The 24,567-nt window shown below is 43.4% G+C and overlaps 1 protein-coding gene across 2 annotated transcripts in view; it reads left to right on the top strand.

Moving 5' to 3' along the window:
- Positions 1 to 24,567, top strand: part of SLC35F4 (solute carrier family 35 member F4) — a 137,027-nt gene that overhangs the window by 93,443 nt on the left and 19,017 nt on the right. Inside the window, exons 2-3 of one of the 2 annotated variants that reach the window (XM_075152463.1) lie at positions 19,546 to 19,734; positions 23,816 to 24,110. In XM_075152463.1, the coding sequence (XP_075008564.1) occupies positions 19,546 to 19,734; positions 23,816 to 24,110 (484 nt within the window). Of the gene's footprint in view, positions 1 to 19,545; positions 19,735 to 23,812; positions 24,111 to 24,567 lie in introns of both variants that reach the window. The other variant, XM_075152462.1, reaches the window with a different exon arrangement.

Genomic DNA, 24,567 nt, shown 5'->3' with positions numbered 1-24,567 from the left:
GTGGAAATTCAGTGTTTCATGTACTTGTGCGGCTGTTTTCGTTTAGCTGGGATGATTCTGTCTCCCTGGGGCCGTAGCACACTTGTCATCTTCTCTGGATCAGATATTCTGTCACTCCCCATCAGGATTGTATTAATATTGTAATTTTAGTTATTAATTGTTTCCCAAAGGGAAAAAAAGCTCCCCAGCTGAACCTGACATAGCTCAATGTGTTCATTGATAACTAACTAGCGATGCGAGATGGTGTAGTGTCCTTCATGGGGACCTTATCCTTTATATCGTACCACAATGTAAACCTCCAAATGATTTTACTCTCTCTTGCCAGTTTTGTCATCAGAAACTGAGAACATCTGTGGCTGGAGTGCAGTTTGTTGCAAGCAAACATCCACCCGTGTGGGGCTGACGCTTAAGATAAACCTGTGGTTACCTGGAGTTCAGTTACAGCTTTTGATGTAGGTTGCAACTTCAGTGAAGAGTAAATAGCCTTTACTTTTGCAGTAGGTGCCTTAAGTATGTATGACTAACTACTGCAAACAGAGATGTTGTAAGCCAAGAGAATGGTGTATGTTTTGACAGCAGCAGCCCCTTTCTGCTGTAAGTGCGGAGTACTTGTTAGTGGATGTGATTCAGCACTCTCTAATTCTGCCTCCGCTTCCAGCGCTGGTTTGCTGTCTGGTTAGTGAGTCAGCAGACTCGCAGCTTCCCCGTGCTCTCGTCTGGATTAATATTTACTGAGCCAGGGGACAGAGACTGCTGCGGGCAGCGTGCACTGTGCCCGCACAAGGAGGGCGGTAGGAAGCAATCTGGATGCGGTTCAGAGGCCTCCGACCGCTGGGACTCTTGGCCGGGGATGAGGAATCTCTCCTGAGATTCAGTGATTCAAAGATTATCTTTTACAATAGAACCGGTGCAAGGGAATGGATACTTTGTCTGGCTCAAGAGCTTTGGTTAGTGTCTCAACAGTGTTTGCCTTAACTAGGAACAGATGTGGAGGTTGCGAGCCTGCAGCCTGGGTTATCATTTACATTGTATATTTACACAATGTATAATTTACATTGCTGTAATTCATACTGTGTGTTTCCTTGTGTCGTGGTTTAACCCGGCAGGGTTTAGCAGGCAGCTAAACACCACACAGCCGTTCACTCACTTCCCCCCAGTGGGATGGAGGAGAGAATCGGAAAAAAGGTAAAACTTGTGGGTTGAGATAAACACAGTTTAATAGGACAGAAAAGGAAGGGAAAAAAAAAATAATGATAAAAGAATGTAAAAAAACAAGTGATGCACAATGCAATTGCTCACCACCCGCTGACCGATGCCCAGCCAGTTCCCGAGCAGCGGCTGTGCCCGCCCTGGCCAACTCCCCCCAGTTTTTTGTTCAGCATGACGTGATATGGTATGGAACATCTCTTTGGCCGGTTTGGGTCAGCTGTCCTGGCTGTGTCCCCCCCCAGCTTCCTGTGCACCTCCAGCCTCCTCGCTGGCAGGGCAGGATGGGAAGCTGAAAAGACCTTGACTTAGTTGTTGCTGAGCAGTGCTTACACTAAAACATCAGTGTGTTATCAACATTAGTCTCATCCTAAATCCAAAACACAGCACTATACCAGCTACTAGGAAGAAAATTCCCTCCTCCCCAGCCGAAACCAGGACACCTTGACAAATAGGGACTCCCTGAGTGAAAATAATTGATTATGTGGAACATTGAATTGTATTGGGCTTTGTTAATTTTGCACTGCCAAGCATGCTGGCTGATGGTGATCGTGAGCCAGATTTCCAGATATCACACAGCTTCCACTCCCTGCAAATAAGAAAACTTGGACAGGTTGCAGACTGAAAGCGCAGAACTTGAGGCAAGCAACAATGTATGAAGATCTGTTTTAAAGGTACCTGGAAGCTAGTTTACTCTTGAATTTTGGGAGGGAAAAAACATATTTTCCCACTGTGGTGCCTTGCATAAATGTGAGATGAATAAGATGGCACAGGACCGCAGATTTCATGTTGACTTGCAATCTGTAGAGTAGTTATTATGCCATCCTGGTAAATTTGGACATCACATTCCACTTCTGGATGAATTTGTGTCTGATGTACCTCAGGAGGGAGGGACAGAGCTTGCTTCTCTCATTTCTGCTCCGTATTAGAATCATAGAATCATAGAATTGTTTAGGTTGGAAAAGACCTTTAAGATCCTCAAGTCCAACCGTTAACCTAGCACTGCCAAGACCACCACTAAACCATGTCCCTGAGCATTATTTCATTCTTTTCTTCAGCACACTTAGAGTGGAGATAGAGAGTACATAGGAAGGATCAGAGGATGAGTAGCATCTCATACAGAAATGCAATCAGCTATTCATAGCAGGAGCAGAAACAGATGGCCAAAGCTCTTGCTTGTGTAGCCAGAGAAGCTGATGCTTTCCAAGCTGCAATCTTTGATGGGAGATATAGGTACCAATCACACATATTTTAAAAACAGTTTTGTGTCTGCTTCTTTTCTCTTGTAACTGTTGTATGCAGTGGAGATTGCAGGGGTAGATATTTGAAAGAGGGTTTTGGGGGTTTGAATACAGCTTCTGAGTTACAGTGTTAAAACGATGGCTGATTTTCCTCTGAAAAAAAGTGCAGCGACTTTTAGATGCAATCACGTTCTGCCATTAATGTTGAAATTGTCTGAAAGAAATGTCTCGAATTGCTTGACATTGTCTCATGCATTTCATCCTCACCATTGTTAAGGTTCATTAATGATTCCATTATAAGCTCCTATTTGCAGAAATGGTTTTCTAAAAACAATCTCTGTGTTATATTATTATGTTGTTTATATTATATAAATGCTCAAGAACTAGACATGTATTAATAGATAGCCTTGTGATTGTGGAGCCAGCAATTACTTGTCTGGTGATTACTCTATCACAAAGTCTGCTGACTCTCAGCACTTCGGAGAGGAGAATAAAATTCCTTCTGCAAATTGGGAAGATAATTTTCTGTGGAATAGTGGTTGTTACACAGTGCTGGAAATCCTCTGCATGCAGATAAGCAGTAAAAGCTGGTTAGCTTTATGCGATGCAGTGTGATGCTTTGGAAAAGACTGTCACGGTGGAGAGCCTTATCAGTCGCAGGGGATATAATGAAGATCCTAAAGGAGAGCTGCAAGCCTTCTGGGAGAGGACATGCTGGGTGGAAAACCAGGCAGCTGTAACCATATTTTTTACCCTGTACTTCTTCTGTAGTGTGTCCCAGGTACTCGACACTGGGGTGGGATGGCCTTGGGAGAGAGGGGGTGATGAGGTACTCTCTCCTTTCTCCTGCCCTTCCCTAGAGTTGGTCACTGTCTCTTCCTTACTGTGTTACCGCACCCTAATAATAAAGATTACAGGCCACTCTGTCTCCCAAAGAGGAATAAAAGAGCAGCATTAAAGGGATGTGCAGGCCAAGGTCATGCATTTAAGATAATGTCCTATGCTGCTGGCTTGGTGGCCCCAAACACCTAAGGGTCATTTCCTACCTCTTCTGGGTGTGGTGGAGTCATGGGCTGCCTCATCCGTTAGGATGCCATAGCTCAGTTTTCCACATGTGCCAGGCTCTTCTGTGGCTGCATTGGGAGGATGATCCAACCGGGATTCTGCTTCTCCCCTCTGCTCCTCCATCTGTCCTGGCTCTTTACGGGTGAATGAAAGGAAGGGTCCTTGCACGCATACCCCAAGCACGCTGCTTGTTACAGTGTAAAACCGAGATCACCTCAGGCTGCTTTAGGAATGTGACGTTCTAGATCGGTGATTCTTTTCAAATCACTTTATGGCCTTCCTTACAGCCGATAACTTCTCCCTGTTTGGTGATTATAGTAGTGGATAGAGGACCAAGCCCCAGGCCGGGAATCCCTGCTCTCAGTTGCTATCAAAGGCACAAAGACTATAGGTGAAAGGTATATACTTGTGGCCCTTAAAAATTTGATAGCTTTGCTAACAGATTCTGGTAGAGCTAAGCTGCCTTTCTGTCCTTTTCCTTTGTATTTCCCATAGTTCCTATAGCAAATACCTTGAATATCAACGGTAAAGCTTTCTACCTACAAATTCTTGGATAAGACTTGATAGTAGTTCTCTTGGTGAAGAGCTCTGAAGCCAGGACCCTTAAGAGATGTTGGTAACATCTGGCAAAGAAAGCTCCCAGCACAGTGCCGGGTTACACAAGTGGACGGGGTTTTCCAAGAGTTGCAAAAATTGTATGGGCTGTCACTGGTTTGCTCAGTGAAACTTTCTCATTGCTCCAAGTGAACAACTTCCAATAATATAAATAATAAAAAGAGAGTAGAAGAGAGATGATTTGGGGGAAAGAGGGGAAAAAAATGTCCTAGCTGCCTCAAGGGGAGTGAGGAAGAAATGTAGACCAACCGTGGCCTATATATATCTCCTGGTTGTGACAATTTTTGTAGGGCATTAAAAGAGAATAGATTCCTGCAATACCATTGCTTCGCTATCTGATACAGAGCTGGATGTTACCGGCTCTTTTGCCCCAGGCATTCCTGATTTAGCGGCTCTTATAGGAGTTACATTATTCCAAGTTTATTTAAAATAATTACTGTAACCATCCGCATATTGTCACAGTGTAAGGAACCAGAAAATTGCATTGCATAATTCCCTTGCAGTTGTCTGAGAAATTTCCCGTCTGCTTTGCTAACACAGCGCAGATATTTCATGTGAAATCCTTGCTTTCATGCAAAGTGGTTGCCGCACTTTCAAGTTTACAAGCGCGATAACTAATATATTTACATTTTCTCTGCTGCGCTTAACAATTGAATGAAAGAAAAGTGTTAGCAGAGGTCAAGCATTGTTTGAATGTGTTGCAAATGGTTTCCCAGGGAAACAGCAAATCAGTACTCATAGCCTACTGCAGCATCTCCAGAACAACATCTAGCCACCAGCCATAGCCGAGTGTTTACGGGACCAAAAGCGATGCAGACTAAAGACAAAGTGAGCGTGTGAGTAGGAGAGCAATTTCAAAGGATGAAGAAACATTCGGCAAGAGTGGCACCATTACCGTCTTACAATGTTTCTGAATTAAATTCGCCTGTGCCAGACGGTAAATGCTTTTTTTCCTGTATATCTAACCCTAGGCAGGAATTTACTTTGCATGCTCCTCCTGCTCTGTTCCATGCAAAGTAACATGAATGTGTGTGTGTGTGTGTGTGTGTGTATTTTTAAAATAACTAATGCTTGGATAGCATTTTTAGCACATTAATATAATCTAGGATAAGTGCAGTTAAATTTCTGTTGCTTGTGTTCAACTGCTGTGTGAATGATTTTTGATGAAGAAACTAACGTTGAAATGTGAACAACAACTGATAAAAGTTGTTGTACTTCAATTCTGGCTTTTAAAATGATGTGAAATTAGGTCCGTATAATGTTACCCAATTTTCTGTAGTATTTTAATATTGTGCTCTAGATTTATCTTTTTTGCTTTAAAGACAGAGGCACCAACTTTTTTGTGCTGGCTGTCCCTCAGCTTGAGATAGCAATTGTTCCCTTAAACTGCTTTTTCCCCCCTTATTTTCAGAAGTGTCAGCTCTAAAGTAATTCCTTAATACAAAAACCACAAGATAGAAATTGTGAAATCTGTTGTGTGCTCTCGATCGGATATGACAGCCTCATTCCTTGCAGAGCGCATACCAACTTCACATCACACTTTTGTGTCAACTGGAAATGTGGTGATGTTGTCCAGCGTGAGATATGACTGCGCTGATAGCTATGATGCAGATATAAAGCGTGGCATGCTGAAAATATATAGCAGGTGTATGTGCGGTATAAATCAAAGGTCAAGAGGCAAGCTTTCTAAAAATATTCCTAATGTTTGGGTTCAAATTTTTGCTTTAAATGTCTAGACAAATCTCAGGCTTGAACTGCACTGTTGCAAGTTTATTATATTCAGTGTCAGATGTTTTAAGAGCTGAGTGGTACTTTCCGAAGTTGGTGTTCTGCCAGAAATGAGCTCTTTTCCCACCAGGTGTGGTACGTTATTAAGAACACTCGAGCTGTAAAACTGCAAGGTGTGTGCTGTCTCTGGTTTGAGCTTTGTTATGCTGACCAGCACTGAAAATGTGATTCCTTTCTGTGAGCTAAATTCAGCGCTACATGCAGGACAAAAACAAAGCAAGAGACGCAGTCCAGTGCTTGTCAGCAGAGCGTGACTTCCAGTTCTTCAATCTACCTGGGTCGGACTGGCTTAAATTTCAAATGGTGCTGGGTTTTGATAGAGCAGGCAATAGTTTCTGTCATTTTTCTTGGGCGTATATGTGTGATACTGAGAATTCTGCAAGCTTGGTTGAAGGAGCTGATAGACCTGGCTGCTTATGTCAGTCCATTGCTATTGCACAGCATCAGATTTTAGGATGTGTAATACTGTAATTCGTACACTCACCTACTTTTAAAGGAGCAGCGTTACGGCTGGGTGAGCTGGCTTGCTGTGCTGGTTAAATGGGGTGATTTGCTGCTCTGCATTTCCTGAGAGCTCCCAGCGCAGACCAGGCTTGCATCACGCCAGGCAGTGGATGCAGAGGATTAAAGACTGTCCGTACCCCGTAGGGTCTAAGACAACTCACAAGCTGTGGTAGCCTCCAACTTAACCAGTCCAACTGCTGTCAGGTGCCTCTGTTCAGTCCAGTCTTAACCTTTTTCCCATGCTGGGCTGCAGCAGCAGTGTCAAATATTGCACTGCCTGTTTCCTCTGGGAGGGAAAATCCAGTCATTGTAGGAAGAAAGGGCAATAGACTGGAAGTGACTACATGACAGCACTTGTCATATCCGACAGGCTGAAAACGGAAAGGTTCTTGCTAGGGATGAAGCTGGCCAAGCTGAACTAATACTGGACCCATGTATTAAATGTGAGTGTGTGCAGCTAGTTTTACAGTTCAGCAAAGATTTTAGCAGGGATTCCCAAAGAATCCTAATGGGGTAGGGCAGCCAGCTCCCCAAGAGCACTGCGCCTGTCCCCGCTTTCCTTCCCAGGTGTGGGGAGGGCACATGGAAGAGATGCGGCAGCAACTTGGGCTCTGGGCCTGTGTGGTGGGAGGAGAGCAGGGGAGCAATGCACTCTATGTTGGCAGTTTTCAAACAGTTGAGGTTTGTGGCTTCCTAGATATCTTCTGGTAGAACCACAGAAACTGCTGACTCCTGGATAGTGGAGTGAAATCCAGGCCAGAAGACTCCTTCAGTAGTAAAGAGGCACCCAGATGTTTGCAGATCACCGGTCAGAAAACGCTGCTCACGTGGAAAGAAATGGAGCAGAGACAGCTCCTGAGAGGGTTTGAGCGTGGGCTTAGTGGTTCTGGAGGATGTGAGGTGTGTATCAAGCTGAGACCACAGCCACCAAATACTTTTGAGAACGTGTCATCTCTGTCTGGCCAGCCCTCACTCCCCAGCACGGCATCAGCTACAGCGAGAGGACTGTGTGTACGCCAGTGTGTGAGCCAGGTGGGTGTATGGACACTGCGTGGCGGAGACTTACCCCAGTGTGCCATCATGGAAAGGCAGGGGTGAGACCTGTCGGAGCTATTACCCCAAGAGCAGTGGAGAAAACAGTCAGAAGTATCTCCTGGGGTTATAAAATGCAGCAGTACAGTGATAAATATTTACTTTTGGCCCAGCTGCTTACCTGTAAAATGTTCTTTTAACCCACCCTTCCTCAAATGTGCTTAATTAGGCTCTAAGTCAGGAAAGGACATTGAAGCATGTGCTTAATGCGTGTACTGCAGTGCTGCCATGGACTGAGGCTGAGACAGTCAGATTTGGATTCATCCAGATGCATCTAAATATAAGCCTCGGTAAGTACTAAGAAAGTTATCTAAGCTTCCTGGAGACAGCAGGAGAGCTGGACACCTCCAAGAGGTGATTCATCTCCTAAGATTGGTATCTGAGGGAGATGGAAGGAATCACTCTCTAGAGGCACCCATCAAAAGGAGAGGCAATAGTTTGTGTAGGAGATAAATACAAGCAATTTGATATTGAGTTGTGTGTCAGTAAAAGCTGACTGCTTTTACACTCGGATCTTAGGAGACCCATGAACCAGCCTGGATTTATTCCAGTGTTTCTTGAAAGCAGAAGCTATATCATAATTATTCAGTAGTGAGATGCATATGAGTGATTTCTGGAGTATCCTGGGTCTAAACTCCTTTCACAACAACTTTATGTCAAAGCAGTCTCATGGCTTTCATTGAAGCTACTCTTGATTTACTGCAGGGAAAGTAAAAATGAGAGTTTAACTCAGAATGTCTGTTTCTTTTTGGAAATGTCACTAAATTTTAGCAATGACAAGATTAATTTTCAAAGGATTTTTTAATACAGATTCATAACCTTTCATTTTGGAGTAAAGTGTATAAATTGTGAAACTATTGGAGGCGCATCTGGTATAATTTATTACAAAGTTTGTAACAGAGGTTTTCTTTAATGGGATGGTGTGCATCCTTTGAATCAAATGATTTGTGTTTATCTGTTGCTCAGTCAGTGCTGAAGTGGTGAAAACCTGGTCTGATCCCAGGCCAATGAATCCTGCGATTGGCTTGAGTTGGTGTCGGGTCAAGCATATCTGGGGAAAAGAAAGTCCCATAGGTCTGTTGCAGCAAAGGATATCCCTTGAAATATGTGTTCAAGGGACTCATTCAGAAGTTGTTACTGAGGTAGTCTCATAGGGACTGTTTATGTAAGCAAAAGCTTAAAATAAAGTTCTTGCGCCAGAGCTGCAATAAGGGGAAAAAGGGTTGTAACTCCCTGGGGGTTGTTCCCTACGACAGGTACGTGTTGGCTTCACTTGAACAAAAACATCTGACGGTCCAGCTCCCTCCTCCTCACGGAATAGTCTGGTGTGGAAGTACCCCTGTCGTCCTCCTCGGAGGCTGAGCCAAAGCTCAGTAAAATCAGTTGGTCTTCCCAGGAACTGCATCGGGGTTTGGATCAGTCCCCGTGATCTGGAGTCGTTCACTGGCATGGGCTTAGCTTGGCGGGACACCGGGGTGCAGACTTACTTCTGGATGCCTCTATGCTGCCCTCTTCTTCCTCTGCAGCACCCGGGCAGCTTGGCTTGGCTTTCCCCAGCAGCACTTAGCCAGAAAGTTGCCCTCCGAGACGTTCATGGTGTGGAGGGGTCTTACAATCTTTCATGTGACTTCTTTGCGAGTTGCATAGGTAGTGGAGGGAGTGTATGTGCGTGCCTGGTCCTGCGTTTCCCAGCTCTCGTTCTGGATACGGTGTCCAGATGGGTAAGGAAGGAGCAATAGGCAGAGACTCTTGCATGGGAAAAGGGAAAAGTTCTGTGCTGAACGAGGAGATGTTCACACCCTTACTGGAGGTCAATGTTTTCTAATTCCAGAGTTGTCACAGCTAAGTATGAGATTTTGACACAGCGTTTATTTTTCAAGGCGAATGGAGACGCCAGCAACATTTTCCGACAGCAGAATTCAGTCCAAAATATTCCACTCCAAAAGGATGTTTTAAATGTTTTTTTGTTGTAGAAGTTCTGATTTTAACATATAAAAATCATTCTTCATTTGCAGCACTTTCTCCTACATTCCTTCAAACTCTAAATATGTTATGTCACGCCCAGTAACTTTAAAATATATGTAGCCAGTATGTTTCAAAATATATATTCCAGCTGCTAGTTCTACTGCAGATGTTCTCAAATAAACTTTTGTCCCAAGATGTGTTCTGACACCCCCACGCTGGTGCTGGTGTATTATTTTTGATGTCAAATCAATGGAATTCCTTGTCAGTGCTTAAACAGAGGCAGTGATAAATTTGTTTGAGTTACACTGAAATAAGGATGGGGAAAAAAGTCTTCTTGGCTTAAAGTGAGTAAGGAGGAAAAAAAGCCAGGGAAAAAATATTTCCATGCTTTTAACTATACTTTCAGTAAAATGTAGATGGATGAACAAGTGGAACAAAGATTTGAACAGAGATTCGGGTTTTTTAATAATTGTCTTTATGTGTTTTGTGGAAGGGTCTCAATCCAGAGCAATAAAAAGAGGAGCCATTTACTTCAGTAAGAAACAAGTTGAGAAGTCCTCGAGAGATAGCTGGACATTACGCTCATGCATCAGGACTCCCGAAAAGGCGGTCTGCAGGTTGCTTACAGCCAGCAAAGCCTTTATATGCTTCCTGCAGAGGTCCTTTTTTTTTTTTTTCTTTCTCCTTTCCATTTTTTAATGGTTGCAGCTGTTGAACACAATGGATGTTGCAGCCTAGATTCATTTTGTGCTGGAGTCCCCAGTCGCAGGTTTTAGGACACAGCATTGGATGCAGATCATGCACATCATATTCCCTGGTTTGCCTGGAAAGCATCCATCTCAGAGCAGGTTCTTCAGAAGAAGAACATGTAGCTGATGTGCAGAAAGATGGATTTACAGACCTGCAAGTGTTTATCAGGTTTGCATGCAGAAGCTGAGGCATCAAGCATATGGCAATGAATATGGGAACCCCGGTCTCAGTGATCCGCAGCCAGCTGTGGGGATCTGGGGAGATGAGAATCAACCATTGCATGAGTAGATGCCTTTGTGCAATTTGTTTAGCAACTACTTCCCACATTCCTTATCTGCAAAAGGTGAATAATCATATCCATATGACCTGGCTGTATTGAGCATAAATGGAAGCTCCTTGACTCTTCAATATATGTGTGTTAAATCTCAGTATTTTTACTACTACTACTACTTCTAACAATAACATGGTGCATTTGCATGTACTTTGTGTACAGATCTCACCATTTTTCCATTCCAAGGACAGCCAGTGTGTACAAATGCTACACCTTGTCTTGCTGGGGGCTTTCACAGACCTTGGAAGTTAATATGAACAGATGTCACTGATGCTCTGACTGCAGATTTCATCTAGCAGATCATATCAGGCACTGGGACAGTAGCATGATGTAGCTTCCATTTTGGCAGTGCAGTCCAAAACCATCTTCTGCGTGGCAACCAAAGAAGCTGGGAGCTAATACACGCTGCGGGTGCCAGGACCAGGTGGAATCCCAGGTTGTTTTCACAACTGACACGGACCATGCACAGATGGCCCTGCCCAATTCCGGTTGTTCTAATTTAATTCTGAATTCCTTAAGTTGCCAGATCTCATAGTGTTAGATGCAGATGCACTTAACTCCTCCTCATTAGCTCTTTATATTTCTTTTGCTCAAAACTGACTTATGGTATTGAGTTGGGCACATCTTTTCTCTTTGCCCAGAGAGTTGCGGTGAACGGAGTTAAATCCAGTTGGCGGCCGGTCATGAGCGGTGTTCCCCAGGGCTCAGTTTTAAGGACGATCCTGTTCAATACCTTTACCAATGATCTGGATGAGGGGATCGAGTGCTCCCTCAGTAAGTTTGCAGACGACAGCAAGCTGGGCGGCAGTGTTGATCTGCTGGAGGGTAGGAAGGCTCTGCAGAGGGACCTGGACAGGCTGGATCGATGGGCCAAGGCCAACTGTATGAGGTTCAACAAGGCCAAGTGCCGGGTCCTGCACTTGGGCCACAACAACCCCAGGCAACGCTACAGGCTTGGGGAAGAGTGGCTGGAAAGCTGCCCGGAGGAAAAGGACCTGGGGGTGCTGGTTGACAGCCGGCTGAACATGAGCCAGCAGTGTGCCCAGGTGGCCAAGAAGGCCAACGGCATCCTGGCCTGTATCAGAAATAGTGTGGCCAGCAGGAGCAGGGAGGTGATGGTGCCCCTGTACTGGGCACTGGTGAGGCCACACCTCGAATCCTGTGTTCAGTTTTGGGCCCCTCACTACAAGAAGGACATGGAGGTGCTGGAGCGTGTCCAGAGGAGGGCAACGAAGCTGGTGAAGGGCCTGGAGCACAAGTCTTATGAGGAGCGGCTGAGGGAACTGGGGTTGTTTAGCCTGGAGAACAAGAGGCTGAGGGGAGACCTCATCGTGCTCTACAACTGCCTGAAAGGAGGTTGTAGCGAGGTGGGTGTTGGTCTCTTCTCCCAAGTAACAAGCGATAGGACAAGAGGAAATGGCCTCAAGTTGCGCCAAGGGAGGTTTAGATTGGACATTAGGAGAAATTTCTTTACTGAAAGAGTGGTCAGGCCTTGGAACAGGCTGCCCAGGGAAGTGGTGGAGTCACCATCCCTGGAAGTATTTAAAAGACGTGTAGATGAGGCGCTTAGGGACATGGTGTAGTGGGCATGGTGGTGTTGGGTTGACGGTTGGACTCGATGATCTTAGAGGTCTTTTCCAACCTTAATGATTCTATGATTCTATGATTCCATGATTCTTTGATTTAATGGCGCATCCTCAGTCTATCCAGTTATTGTCAGGTTTTCTTGCTGTTTATATATTGGTTTAGATTGTTGTGCTTCTTTTCCAGAACTTAGTTATAAGTGGAATCAAGGTCCATGGCCTTATTGTTCAGCAGTCTAGATCTTAAATCAGGAGAAGTTAGCACCTTGGGACTAGGTCCCAACACCGTTGCCATCATAAAGCCAAGGAGATGCAGGGCTGGAAGGTGACTTTAGGAAGTTATCTGTGTCATCCCTCCTCTAAGCCAGAGTCAGAGACACCTTGACCATCCCTGACAAGTATCTCTGTCATTTGTCTCTGCTGTGAGACCATTTTTCGTGCACTTTATGGTCACTGTGGTCAGAGCTTTCCTTCTCCCCATGTGTGATGTGGGATGTGAGGGTGGTCTTTCCCCAGATGTTGGGTGGTGTAAAAGGGAGAGACCGTGGCACTGCCCTTGCAGGGTCTGCTCCGATCTGGAGTGCAGTGCGTTGGCGGTGGTCAGAGGAGTGGGCGGTGGGAAGCCGCGTGGGTGGCATTTGGTACCTAAGCACAAGACATGACTGGTGTGTATGGGGGGGGATTCTTTTGACTGTCTAACTTGGATTTCCTCCCCTGACAATTAGGCTGGAACTGCTCATCTGGAAGGGTAATTGGGTGCAAGGGTGTAGAGTGACACATCCCTTGATCAGGCACTAAGTTAGTTATAAGATGTGAAATTTAAGTTATTTACTCCCTCTGCTGCCTCTTTGTTCACTTTATTGCAAGGATAGGAGGGCACGTGTAAGTTGTTGAGATTTCTAATTGTAAGTGAAGTTGCTGTCTGCTGACTGGAAGTGAACGGCTGTGTACAGACACTGAAGGGATAATTGGCAGAAATTGCTGATGGATGTCACTGTTGAACTACAACAAAAATACCTGCTTTTTTGCTTTCTGCTCTTGACAACAGTTAATCATAGTACAAGAGAAATGCTGTACACCATCACTGAGTCACTTGTTTTTCATTAAAATCTGAAAATCTTTTTTTCCCCTAGGACAAAAAAAAAATTGTTTTAACCTTCTCGTCCCCTTCAGACATAAAAACTTCCACAACAAGCAAATAATGAACAAGGCATTACTCTGAATGCACATATGTGCATGACTCTAATAACACAGAGACCATTGCAGTGTCTCGGAAGGATGTGTTTAAATGGAGAACATCGTCTCCAAACATCTGAGACATGGTGAAATGATTTTCTTCACTGAACAAGAGATGCTTATTCCTCAAACCTGTGTAGCACACTGTCTGCAAAGGCATCCTCCCTATTGTTTGTTTGCTTGGTTTTAATAAATGTAATTACAGCTTCATGTCCTGAGTCAAACTGCTGGTTCTGAACTCATTAAAAGCTGGGAAGAGTTTGCCCTTCAATTTTAACTTCCCAGGTCAGCTGTTATCTTCAGGTACATCAGTGTATGCCTAGACAGCTTGGCTGATTGTACTGAGTTGCTGTGGGTTTACACCAGTGTAATGAAGGGCAGGATTTGATTTTAGAGGCAGTCCCTTTGGCTGAAATAAAATAAGCTATGGACCTAACTTGCCGTCGGATTGATGGTGTTGGATAGCCCGGCCCCCAGTTCTATGCTAACAGTAGCAAACAATCCAATTAAAGCCACGGCTAATCCAACTTAATGAGGTTTTATTGTTGTAAAATGGACAGAATAAGCTCCCTTCACTTCTACCACTAGCAGTGCAACTCAGTCCCCTTTCCCGTAGGTCCATGTGCATCTGATATTTCCCTGGCCACAAAATTCACGTCATCTTCTCCTTACTGTGCAGCATTAGGACCAGGATTTCATTGCAAAAGTCTCCAGCCCTCATGATCATGAACTGGCTGTTACCAACGCCAGCGTGTGTACAGGCTGCTGGAAGCAATAGGCTTGTGATGTGTGAGCGAGTCCCTCATCGCCGCGGATGCTCACTCTTAACAGGTAACGTTACAGCGTAAAGGAAATGTTGTCAATTCTTTCACCGGTGCCCAATTTAGCAGGAACATTCAATTGACGTACTTTCCACATAACACCAGACTGGCTTCTACCTCCATCCATCTGTCAAAAGCCAGCAATTGTTTCCGCGGTAGTGGTATGAAGACATCATTTTGTCAACGCAAAACCAATGACCTATTAGGAGCTGAGATTTTGAGGACACGGTAAAATAAGCATATTTTAATACTGAATGAATAAAAGGTAGATTGTAGATTCCTTGACTGACTTTTTGGAAAAGCTGGTCTCTCTCCTGATTATAGTGGTAGCCACAGGTGACTGCTGCTCTGCAAGGCTTTGGGAACATAATACGAAGAAACTGTCAAGCTCATTTACATCACCTATTTAACCTTTGATTTAGTTGTGTAATCAAAAAAAAAAAAGTATGTATTCTGGCACATACCAGCAAGCCAGATGTTGCTGGCTCTAAATAAGCCAACACTTCATGTCGGTAATCCAGTGTTGTGAATGCACGGATGGCTTTCGGAAGGGAATTCGGTTACCTGTTTGAGAGGTTCTATATTTCCATCAGGGCAGTTGGTTAAAAAAGAAAAGAAAAAGAAAAAATCAATTCTGTGATGACCTGGCCATAAAAATTACTTCCAGGGCTGCATTTTTATGTTGCATTGATTATTCTATTGGCAGTCCATGTGATCCGTTTTTAGTAACAACTTTGAGACCAGAAAAGTTGTCCCAAATAAATGGCATAGAGTTTTTTTGTATTCCAAGCTGTCACATGCTAAATATGTCATATCCATGATGATAATCTGAAAAGAATTGGTTTTGAACCTCAAAGCATAATCCCTTCTCTCCAAGCCCCCTGCAAAATAACAAAGTGATTTTTCTAGCCAAGGTGAGGATGTATTTTCTCACTGTGTGAGCTGCATATGGAAATCTGTATATGAACGAAAAGCCACAAGTCATGTATCGCATCTTCCAGAGGGTCAAGGGGCGAGGGAACTGCCCATAGTTTACAGATGGATGGTGAAAATGGTTGTCAGGACAAGGCATGTGCTGCTGGTTCCTGGTTTGAATGGACACAGCAGCAGCAGCGCATGGTGGTCACGTCCTCCCGCAGCCGGGACTCGGAATGGTGTTCAAGAACGTGAAAAGGCGTGGACTTAAGTGATATTAATCATGTGGTTTAGGTTAGTCACAAGCATAATTACCTTGCTAAATTGAACTGCATTGGGATAAATATATAATAATTAATGCAAGACAAGGACGGACTTTGTTAGAAGCATATGGAAAGCGACGGGTTCCCCTTGCTGGTTTCCCTTTGGTTTCCGTGTGCAGAGAAATGGCCTTACTTCTTATGCTATAAAGCATCCACGTTTGCAGGGCAAGGAAAAAGATTTGCTGAATCAGAATAATAAACTAAAAACAATCTTAAAAAATGGGAAAGAGCAGGGGTTTGTTTTTATCCATTAATGATTGAAAAGTCATCCAGATGGATTTGACTCATTAAGACGTGTTTGATAGGACCATGTGTGGTCCTTTCTCGTTCTCCCTTTCTTCCTTTGTCCATCCCATGGGCTGAGTGTTGCTTTGACACTCTATTAGAACCTCCAAGTAATGAAGGAACACTTCTAGCAGCAAGATCTGGCAGTCTGGCAAGGTTTTTCCTGTTTGTTAGTTTTTCCCCCAATATCTTCCAGTAGCATTCCCTTAAAATATCAAATGATGGCCAAAATGTAGATTCATTCTCAGCCTGTGATTTATCTCTGCTAAAGCCACGAACTGTGTTCATGCTCGGCATTGCCTGTGTCAGTCTACAGAAACTGGATGAGGCTTCTGTACACAGTGAGTTACAGATATCTGTGCAACCTTGCATCGAGTAGTCAGGTTAAAAGAAGGTCAGGTAGAGTAGTCAGGTAAAAAGTCTCACCCAGTGTAAACATCTCTGCTCAGAATGGTTGTCCAAGGTCAGGTTGGACAGGGCTCTGAGCAACTTGATCTAGTTGAAGATGTCCCTGCTCATTGCAGGAGGGTTGGACTAGATGACCTTTAAAGGTCCCTTCCAACCCAAACCATTCTATGATTCTGTGATTCCCTGTATAGTCATAGGGAGATGCAGATAGTCCCAGGGCACTATTTTTCTCATCCTGAGGTTGACACCTGAAATAAGTCAAATGAATCCAACCCAAGCAGTGTCACTCCTTCGCTCTGGAGGAGGTGTATTATGGTACCTTTTTAGCACATGGTTGCTTTTCCATTTACACGTGGCAAATTGTGGCAGCACCCTGCTGTTGTCCTCTCCGCAGAGGACATGGACTCACTGCCTGAGACCATGAGGTCTCCATAAGCGTGTGGAATTTATGAAGGTATACGGAAGTTCAATGGAAAATGCTGCTCTTGATCTCTCTAAATTTGGAGGATCTTACTGGATCCCTGCTTGATAGCCGATAATTGCTGTGTGAGACAAAGAACTGGAATTACGTGAGTTCTGCCTTCCCTTCCTCTCATGTGGGGTAACATGGCACATGTGCGAGGTTTCACTGCTATAGTGTGTAAATGGTGATTTGTTGTCCTTGCTGCTGATACCAGGTTTGGCTAAGTTAGCCCAGCATATATCTGTTCACCTTCCCTGTCAAAGTATATCCTTAAAATATGTTCAGATTCAGTAGCATTAGATGGCCCAGGCTTTCTAGCTGTAACAATGAAATATTGATAAATTGCTGTGCCATCTGATTGCTTTCAAGCATAAGGGAAGAAGAATTCAGTAAATCAAGCAGTGACTTTCGATTAAATGCAATGTCTCGAAATGCAGTTTTGGTCTCAACTGCTGAGTTTCTCAATGTACAGGAAAAGATTGATGCTGCTTTGTTGTACCAGATATAAATAACTCGGAGCTCTTTTAGCATGTGAGGAAAAATAGGTTTCCTTGAAATTTTGGTTGCGGATCATCTGCTAGACTTCTGCTGAGTGTAATGTGAATCTTGATCTTGTTCTAAATTATATCTGAATTGAGATGTACCATGTGTCTTTCAACTTAATGAAATCTCTTTAAATGATGCATATCAAAGTGAGCGGTGGTTTGGGCAGAGGCACCTTGGTGGCTGATTCTCTAAGGACAGGCAGTCAGCAAACGCATTCTGAAAATAAAACTTCTGTAAGTTGGAGACCTGAAAATTTGTAAGTGCCTTTTTGAATATTTAGCACAAAAAGTACTGATTGTCTTAATCTCGTGGAGGCTGGAACTAACTTTCAGCTGTCAAATAAAGGTGTTATGCTGCTAGTGGTGGGATGAATGGCCTAGGGCTGCCATTTCTAATGTACTTTTCAACCTCAGAGTGACTTGCAAGATGTGTACAAAGTAGGTAATGTTATCCTTGTTTGTTACAAGTGGGAGGAGTTACGAAATGAGTAGAACAAAGTCATGGGGGGAGTTGTGTGGCTGTTAGATCATGATTTTCTCCATTAAAAAGAAAATATATGACGATGAATGGCTTTTTGAAGGTCTGAAAATATCCAGTAGGCTCTAAAAAGCTATGTAAAGAGTAATGCTTTACATAGGTCACATCACATAGGTCTTAATCCTTCAGAGTCGACTTTTGTGGGTCTACTGTCATAGACTGTGGCTTGTATACTGCATTGGTTGGATCTGCAGAACTATGTGGCAAGGTGGGACCTGGACTTGGGCATCCTCCTTGTGTCAGAGTTCCCTCATACTGGACAGAGGAGAAAGGGAAGAGCATCTTTGCGAAAGATCATCTCTAGGGGCTTAGCGGCTGGTTCAGTTGCTTGTCTACCTGGTAGGTAAAAACTGACCTTGGAGGCTCTAAATAGGCTGAGAGAAGATTTTTCTGTATAATACCATATTCTATACATGTCTTCCTTTGCGATCTTTGTAGTTAGACCTAGTGAATCAAATATAGCTTTAAGTTCATTGAAGGTTATATGAACCCTCTGAACTTCCCCCGGCAAAAGAGTGTTGACTTGATTCATGCAGTTTCTTGAATCTTGAATACATTCCTTGCTTTAGAGTATACTTTTATATTGTTGTTTGGCGTGGAGTTATTTGCACGAAGTGGACCTGAATAGCTCATGTTGCAACGAAGAATGTTGCCCTCTGAGATGTCTGCCATATTTTTTGCACATTTGCCAACTTACAGATGGGGTTTATGTCTATTTTTGTATTCTTTACTGTGCGAAATAGGTGTGATTGTCAAATTAAATCCTTCCAAGTCATGGCAAGGTCAGTGGCTGCTCTGGGTATATGCGTCTTCTGTAAGTTTAGGTAAGATGGTCACCAGTTGAAGTAGCAGCTGCAAAACAAGCAGCAGGTGATCTCACCTGGCCTTGAGCACACCTTTATACTTACCAAAATGGCCTGTCATCTTGACTTTCTGAGAAGAGGACTCTCTTGCGCTGCTCGTGTGTTGACCTCTTACACAGACACCTTCAGTAAATTCGGGAGTACATGCAAGATCAGCAGACTCAGTCTGCCAGATTCCAGCACTGCGCGCTTTTCTGTTGTTTGCTGGTTCTTAATCCAGTCCTTCAAGGTCTTACTCGTAAAATGTGGTGTTCTTCTCACTGGCAAACTTTTCATCGGGTACCACTGGTATTTCTGGCACCCGGGTCTTGTCTGCTGCCTTGTGCCTCTATAAAGCCTCTGTGTGAAACGCAGCATCTTGGCGTTGTCTGCACCTAGCAGAAGAAGAAAAAGCTACTTCTCTGAAGATGTGGAGATTCTGATTTGGTGCATGTAAAGGCTTAAAACTGGCATCTTCAATGGTTTAGCAGAAGTCTTCATCCAAAAGACCTGTCAGTGGCCATGGCTTCATTCCGTACAAGAGTCGCACGGATCATTCTGGAGGATGGAAAGGGGAAGCTCTCCTCTGGAGAGACTGTCACCACTGACCTTAGGAGGCAGTGGTTCCTCAGCCCTCCTTGCCACCCTGAGGGAGAATGGTGACCTCTCCTTTTGCCTGATTCAGTGTCAGTGCTCAGGAAGGGGCCCACGTGAGTACAAATTCCTTTGCCTGTTCAGACCCTATGGATGGAGCCGTGGGGCTAAGAATATACTGCAGCACAGGGCTCTCATTTCTTCAGGGGGAAGACTGGTTTTCATGCAGCACCTTTTTTTCTGTAAGGGGGGAAAGAATTAAGTATTTACTTACTTATTTACTTTATTCTGACCAGAGCTGAAACCTTGATTTTTGCAATGTGCTTCCTTTCTCCCGCTGAATCGTTTGTATGCATTTCACTGACAGAGTGTTTGAAAGCTCCGCTTTCCTCCAGGGAGTTTACAGCCAAACTGATGCAAACTCTTTCTTCTCAGGTGCCTCACGATCATCTGTCATCCAATGCAAGCCAGGAGGCAACTGCCCCAGCAGACACAGAGGCATGACTAGGCAGCTCTCCCCTCTATCTGTTGCTGAAGATTCTGCTGCTCCCATTCTTGAGCTGCAGAATCGAAGTCCCTCGGGAATCTGTCGGCACAGCAGAGTCGAGAGGCAGAGCAGATCAGGTAGGCATAACAGCCGCATTCCCAGCGTCACAGCATGCCTGCAAAAGGCCTCTTTCGTCTGTCTTTTGAAAGATGGTGCAGAGTCCGAGCATGTTGACGTTGGTTTACGGTGCTGCAAACAGCAAAGCCACATGAAAGTCCCTCCTGTACCTGTGTGCAAACTGGGGTTAGGCGGGAAGGAAGCAAGGATGGGAGGAAAAGGCCTGGGCCTCAGTAGGAACATGTAATGTGTTAGATATCTGAGAAATCATAAGGCAGTAGGCACAGAAGGTCTTGAAAGGATGATTAACGTTAGCACACAAGTCAGTTTTTACGAAGTGGTTATGTTTCCTCAGCTTCAGCCTGGCCAGAGACCAGGACACTTAAGAGCCAGCCATGTTCCTTCTCAGACAATGACAATCTCAGCTCATACCATGGATGGTCTGATGAAGAGGAAGAGAAGGAGCAACAGGTGGAAGGATACCTAGGGAAGACCATCACAGTTCAGATCATCAATCAGCTGCACATCAGGGCTTCTGTCAGGAATGTGTCATCCACTTTACTGCAGAAGTTTAGCTCAAATGAACCTGTAGGTGTGGTGAACGCAGACTTCTTCACTGCGATGGCCATCCATCACCAGCAGAGATGGGATGGGAGCAATTACAATATGTAACCACAGGCCTTTGAGTCTGCTGAATTGTACTGTTCAGGAGGAGAGAGCCGTTAAATGACCGAAATAATTTTACTGTCCAAGTTCTTTGGAAGACTGACTGTGTAGATACTGTGAGCAAAAAGGGGAGGAAGAACAGGTTGGATCTCCCTTGCACACTGGAACTGCAGGAGATGAACCTTCCTCTTGTCGCTTCACCACTGATGGCAGCAAGAGTCAGCCATTTTCTTCCTGTGTTGGAAAATGGAGGGATCTCGTACTCCAGGAGGTCTCTCTTGATGGAAACCCTCAGAAAAATATTGGAGGTGATTATTGCTGGAAGGAGTGGACGATACAGCATTTTGCAGTAAAGATCATACCTAAGATACCAGAAAACCAATTTATTCTCATTTTTGCAGAGATCAGGTTGAAATAACTCTCTGCATGCTGGCACTAGGGTACATCCAAAATCAGAATCCATCTTCTCTAAGAAAGGACTTTGGTCCCCTTGAGAAAAGAGTAGTGCCTTGACATCATACTCTTCTAAACATCTATTTTGCATTTTTTAATTTCCCTTTTTATCCTGATCTTCCCTTCCTCATCAGTAAGGTCTAAGTAGGACTGATCTGACAGGTAGGTAAAGAAATGTAAAGAATATTATTTTCTAGGATGTAGTTGCCAAATAGTCAAAAGAGTTCGGGGAAAAAAGCTGTAGGCTTTGGTTTTCCTCATCTCACTCTTCTGAAAAACGAAAGCAAAAGGCTTTTCTGTTACCATCTTGTCACAAAGACATCATAAGCAAGAATTATAGACAAAAAGACCGTGCAGGGGTATTTCTGCTAGCTGCCTTTCAACACAGTTTGCCATCGACCAGTGCCTTCTCCATGTGTCACCTGCAGTGTCATCCACATTCTTTCCCTGTCTTTTCATCCTTGTTGAGTTCTCAGATTGTTTCTGTGCTCTTGACAGGGTAAGTAAGGTGCGTTTTAGACCGAACTAAATGCAGACACCAAGGATTTCTACCACCTTGCTAATTGTAAAATGCTGTCTACCATCCACTTTGGCTGATCAATTTGTTTTCTCCTCATTAGCATATCATTCGGTATCTGAACACAAGTGCTACTTTCTAGCTCAATCCAGCCCCAGCTTCATGACTTGGAAATCCTTAAACCTATTTAGTATGAATTGTGTGCCTGCTTGCCATGTGTCTTCGAGTTCAAGCCCTGTAATTATTTTTAAAGATATTTCTTATCTTGTCCTTTTGATTCTTTGGCCAAGATTTGGGTGTGCACATCCCATGGATTTTGAAAGCAACAAGCTACTATGTCACTTTGGCCAAGGATCCATCTCAATTTCACTTAAATGTAAATATCTCGTCTAGGGGGAAAGATAAGAGCCTCCAATGGGGTTAGATATATGAGGATGAAATCAGTTACCTTCTCACCATGCCTGTCCATTATCATTAAATATAAAGGGGCCCTAGACAGCATGTTTAGTCTGAATACACAATTATTTGCTAACTACATTACATGGGATGAAGCCTACCCGTTAAGCACTTACAAAAAGTCCCCACTGTACATTTAATCAGGCTAAAACTTCCATAGGTCTTTTAATCCGAGGTAGAACTTGCAACAAGTGTATATTTCTGTGCCTTTCCTTAACATTCAAACCTGGGACTGTAAAATCCAAGTCAAATGCTAATAATAGTGTCATGCATAGTAACTGCAATTACATAGTTATTTGGTAATTGAAAAATAGAAAGCGTGGATAAAGGTGCTTTAGTCTTCTATCATTGTATGATTATTTTAACTGTTAGCTGAAGAGGACTAATTGCACAGTAGTTTTGCTTAGCAGGAAAACCTGCAAGTGGAAGTTACATAATATATTCTTTTTAAGCCATTCTAACTTGCAAATAAACTGTAATTTACCTTTTAATAGAACATGTCAGTCATTATTAGTACCATAAAAGTATCTATTTTCTCTCAGCAGCTGAAGAGCATGCTAAAATGATGCTTGCCTTTTCAGAGCTGTGTCTGATTATCCTCTGCGTGTTTTTAATAAACCTGTAATTTTATTTAAATTCTTGATTCATCACTAAACAATGGAGCCACTGAATGCTGGTTATTTTTAGGAAAAAAATACAGCATACAATTACAATTACAATTACAAAAAGCTCCATGTCCTGGTTAGGAAAAGTCTTGATTGCAAATGTGCTCCTTGCTATGATGAATCATTTTTTAGATGTAATGTTGGTCTAATGTAATAACTTGGAACCTCAGTTTGACATTTCTTTATGGCTGTAGCAGAAACAGTAACATAAAAGGAAAGTAAACCTGAGTCTGAAAGGGTACCTTTTTCACATTTAAGTTGAATGTAAGACAGCGTATGCTCTCACTGCAGTGCATCTATAGTTCCTCTTATCAACAATTATATTGTTTCTTATATATATCACATCATGTGTTGATGCGACTGGTAATTGACAGTAATAGTTAAGAATAGCTGCAGGTCATGATTTTTAGAAGGAACTCCTGTTTCTTCTATCAAACTGATGTGATATGGTCTAATGGGGTAAATGGTTGGAGCTCAGTGCTGCCATGTGAGCTCATGGGGCAGCAGTGTTAGTGCTCCTCAGTATCCAACGCAGTTCAATCCGCTGTTTTCAGCTGGGATCTGTGAAATCAAAATAGGATTCATGGGTTGCATCTGGAGAGCAAGTCATCAGTCAGTAAGATTAAATTCTCTACACTTCTGTTAGGAAATCTGCAGTAGTCTGCAGATTAGGTCTGAAAAGTACTGTACTAAAATGGGAAACGACAGCTTTCCGATTCCTCCTTGTTTACATGTAGAGCTTTATTTCTAGGCATACCAAGCTTCAGTTTTGTCCAGTTTCCTTTTTTAACTTCAAATATGTAAATATGCTAACTTGCCTGAAAAAAGCCTTTCTCCGCTTGGGTGTATAAAACCACCAAACTGTTTCTTTTTCCCCTCCCAGCTTGCAAATAAAAAAGTGATTCTTGAGTTAAAATCTTGAATAAGAAGAACTTGGTCCTGGCTTCAGATGTACAGGCTCAGATAGCTTTTATGTTGCACACATGCACAGTAATTGACTTTATAATGTCGTTGGTTCCCAGGGATGTAGCTCTGTTCTAGAGGTTTGGCTGACAGAAGGAAAGAAGGGCTGATAAAGCAAACAGTGGCAACAGCTTAAGCGTAACGCTGTTACCTCAGGCCCCTGTATTGTGTTTGTATTTTGTTCCTATCCCCTTGAAATGACAGAGATGGTATTACTGAAGTATTTCTCTGCAGGATTTCAGCGTTTGTGGGACAAAGAGGAATTATAGGGAGAAGGCAAGAGTGGTTTGTGTCTGGATCAGAAGGGGAGATTTTGCCAAGAATTGTTTTGAATGCATTCATGTGTGCAACTCTTCCCTTTTTCTGTTTTTTTTTCAGGAGAAGAAGGAACACAAACGCACACAGAAAGCAGCAGCCAAGAAGCTGAAGGACAGACACGATGCCAGTCTTGCGCATCCACGTTTCTCAAGCTTATCTGGAGATTTCTGATCATTTTGTCCGTCTCTTCCTCCTGGGTCGGGACCACGCAGTTTGTCAAAATCACGTATGAGACCTTTGACTGTCCTTTTTTCATGACTTGGTTCTCAACAAACTGGAACATTATGGTTTTTCCCATTTATTATTCTGGGCACCTTGCAACTGCACAGGAAAAGCAGTCTCCAATCAGAAAATTCAGGTAGGCTTTATCGTGGCAATATCCCTTTAAACAACCTGATTTCTGTGGACTGAGATCACTGTTCTTCTCAGACACCCATGGTGTCAGAAGGCAGAATAAAGGTCATGCTGCAGAAAATCTCATTCATAAATAGCTTACAGAAGGCTAACAAATGAGTGATATATGCTTGAGTAAATGGATAATTGATTGTTACAGGGGTTTTCTACTGATATGAAAAGGTCAATTTGCTTATAATCTTGCTATTATATTATCTAATATCTCTATATTTTGTGTTCATGTCTGGATCAGGCTTCCACTGGCCATTATTTAATCTGTTCTGGTCCATTTATGATAGAACAGTAGCATAAAGTCTAACCAAAACAACTAATAGTTGAGAAGGTGCTCAAAGCTGAGGAGATGGTTTCCATGAGGAAGACCATGGCTTGCTCTCCATGCTCAGCAAGTATAGCAGGATGAA

This window comes from Calonectris borealis, chromosome 5, assembly GCF_964195595.1.
Source record: "Calonectris borealis chromosome 5, bCalBor7.hap1.2, whole genome shotgun sequence".
NCBI lineage: Eukaryota > Metazoa > Chordata > Aves > Procellariiformes > Procellariidae > Calonectris > Calonectris borealis.
This window is presented reverse-complemented; position numbering and strand designations above follow the sequence as displayed.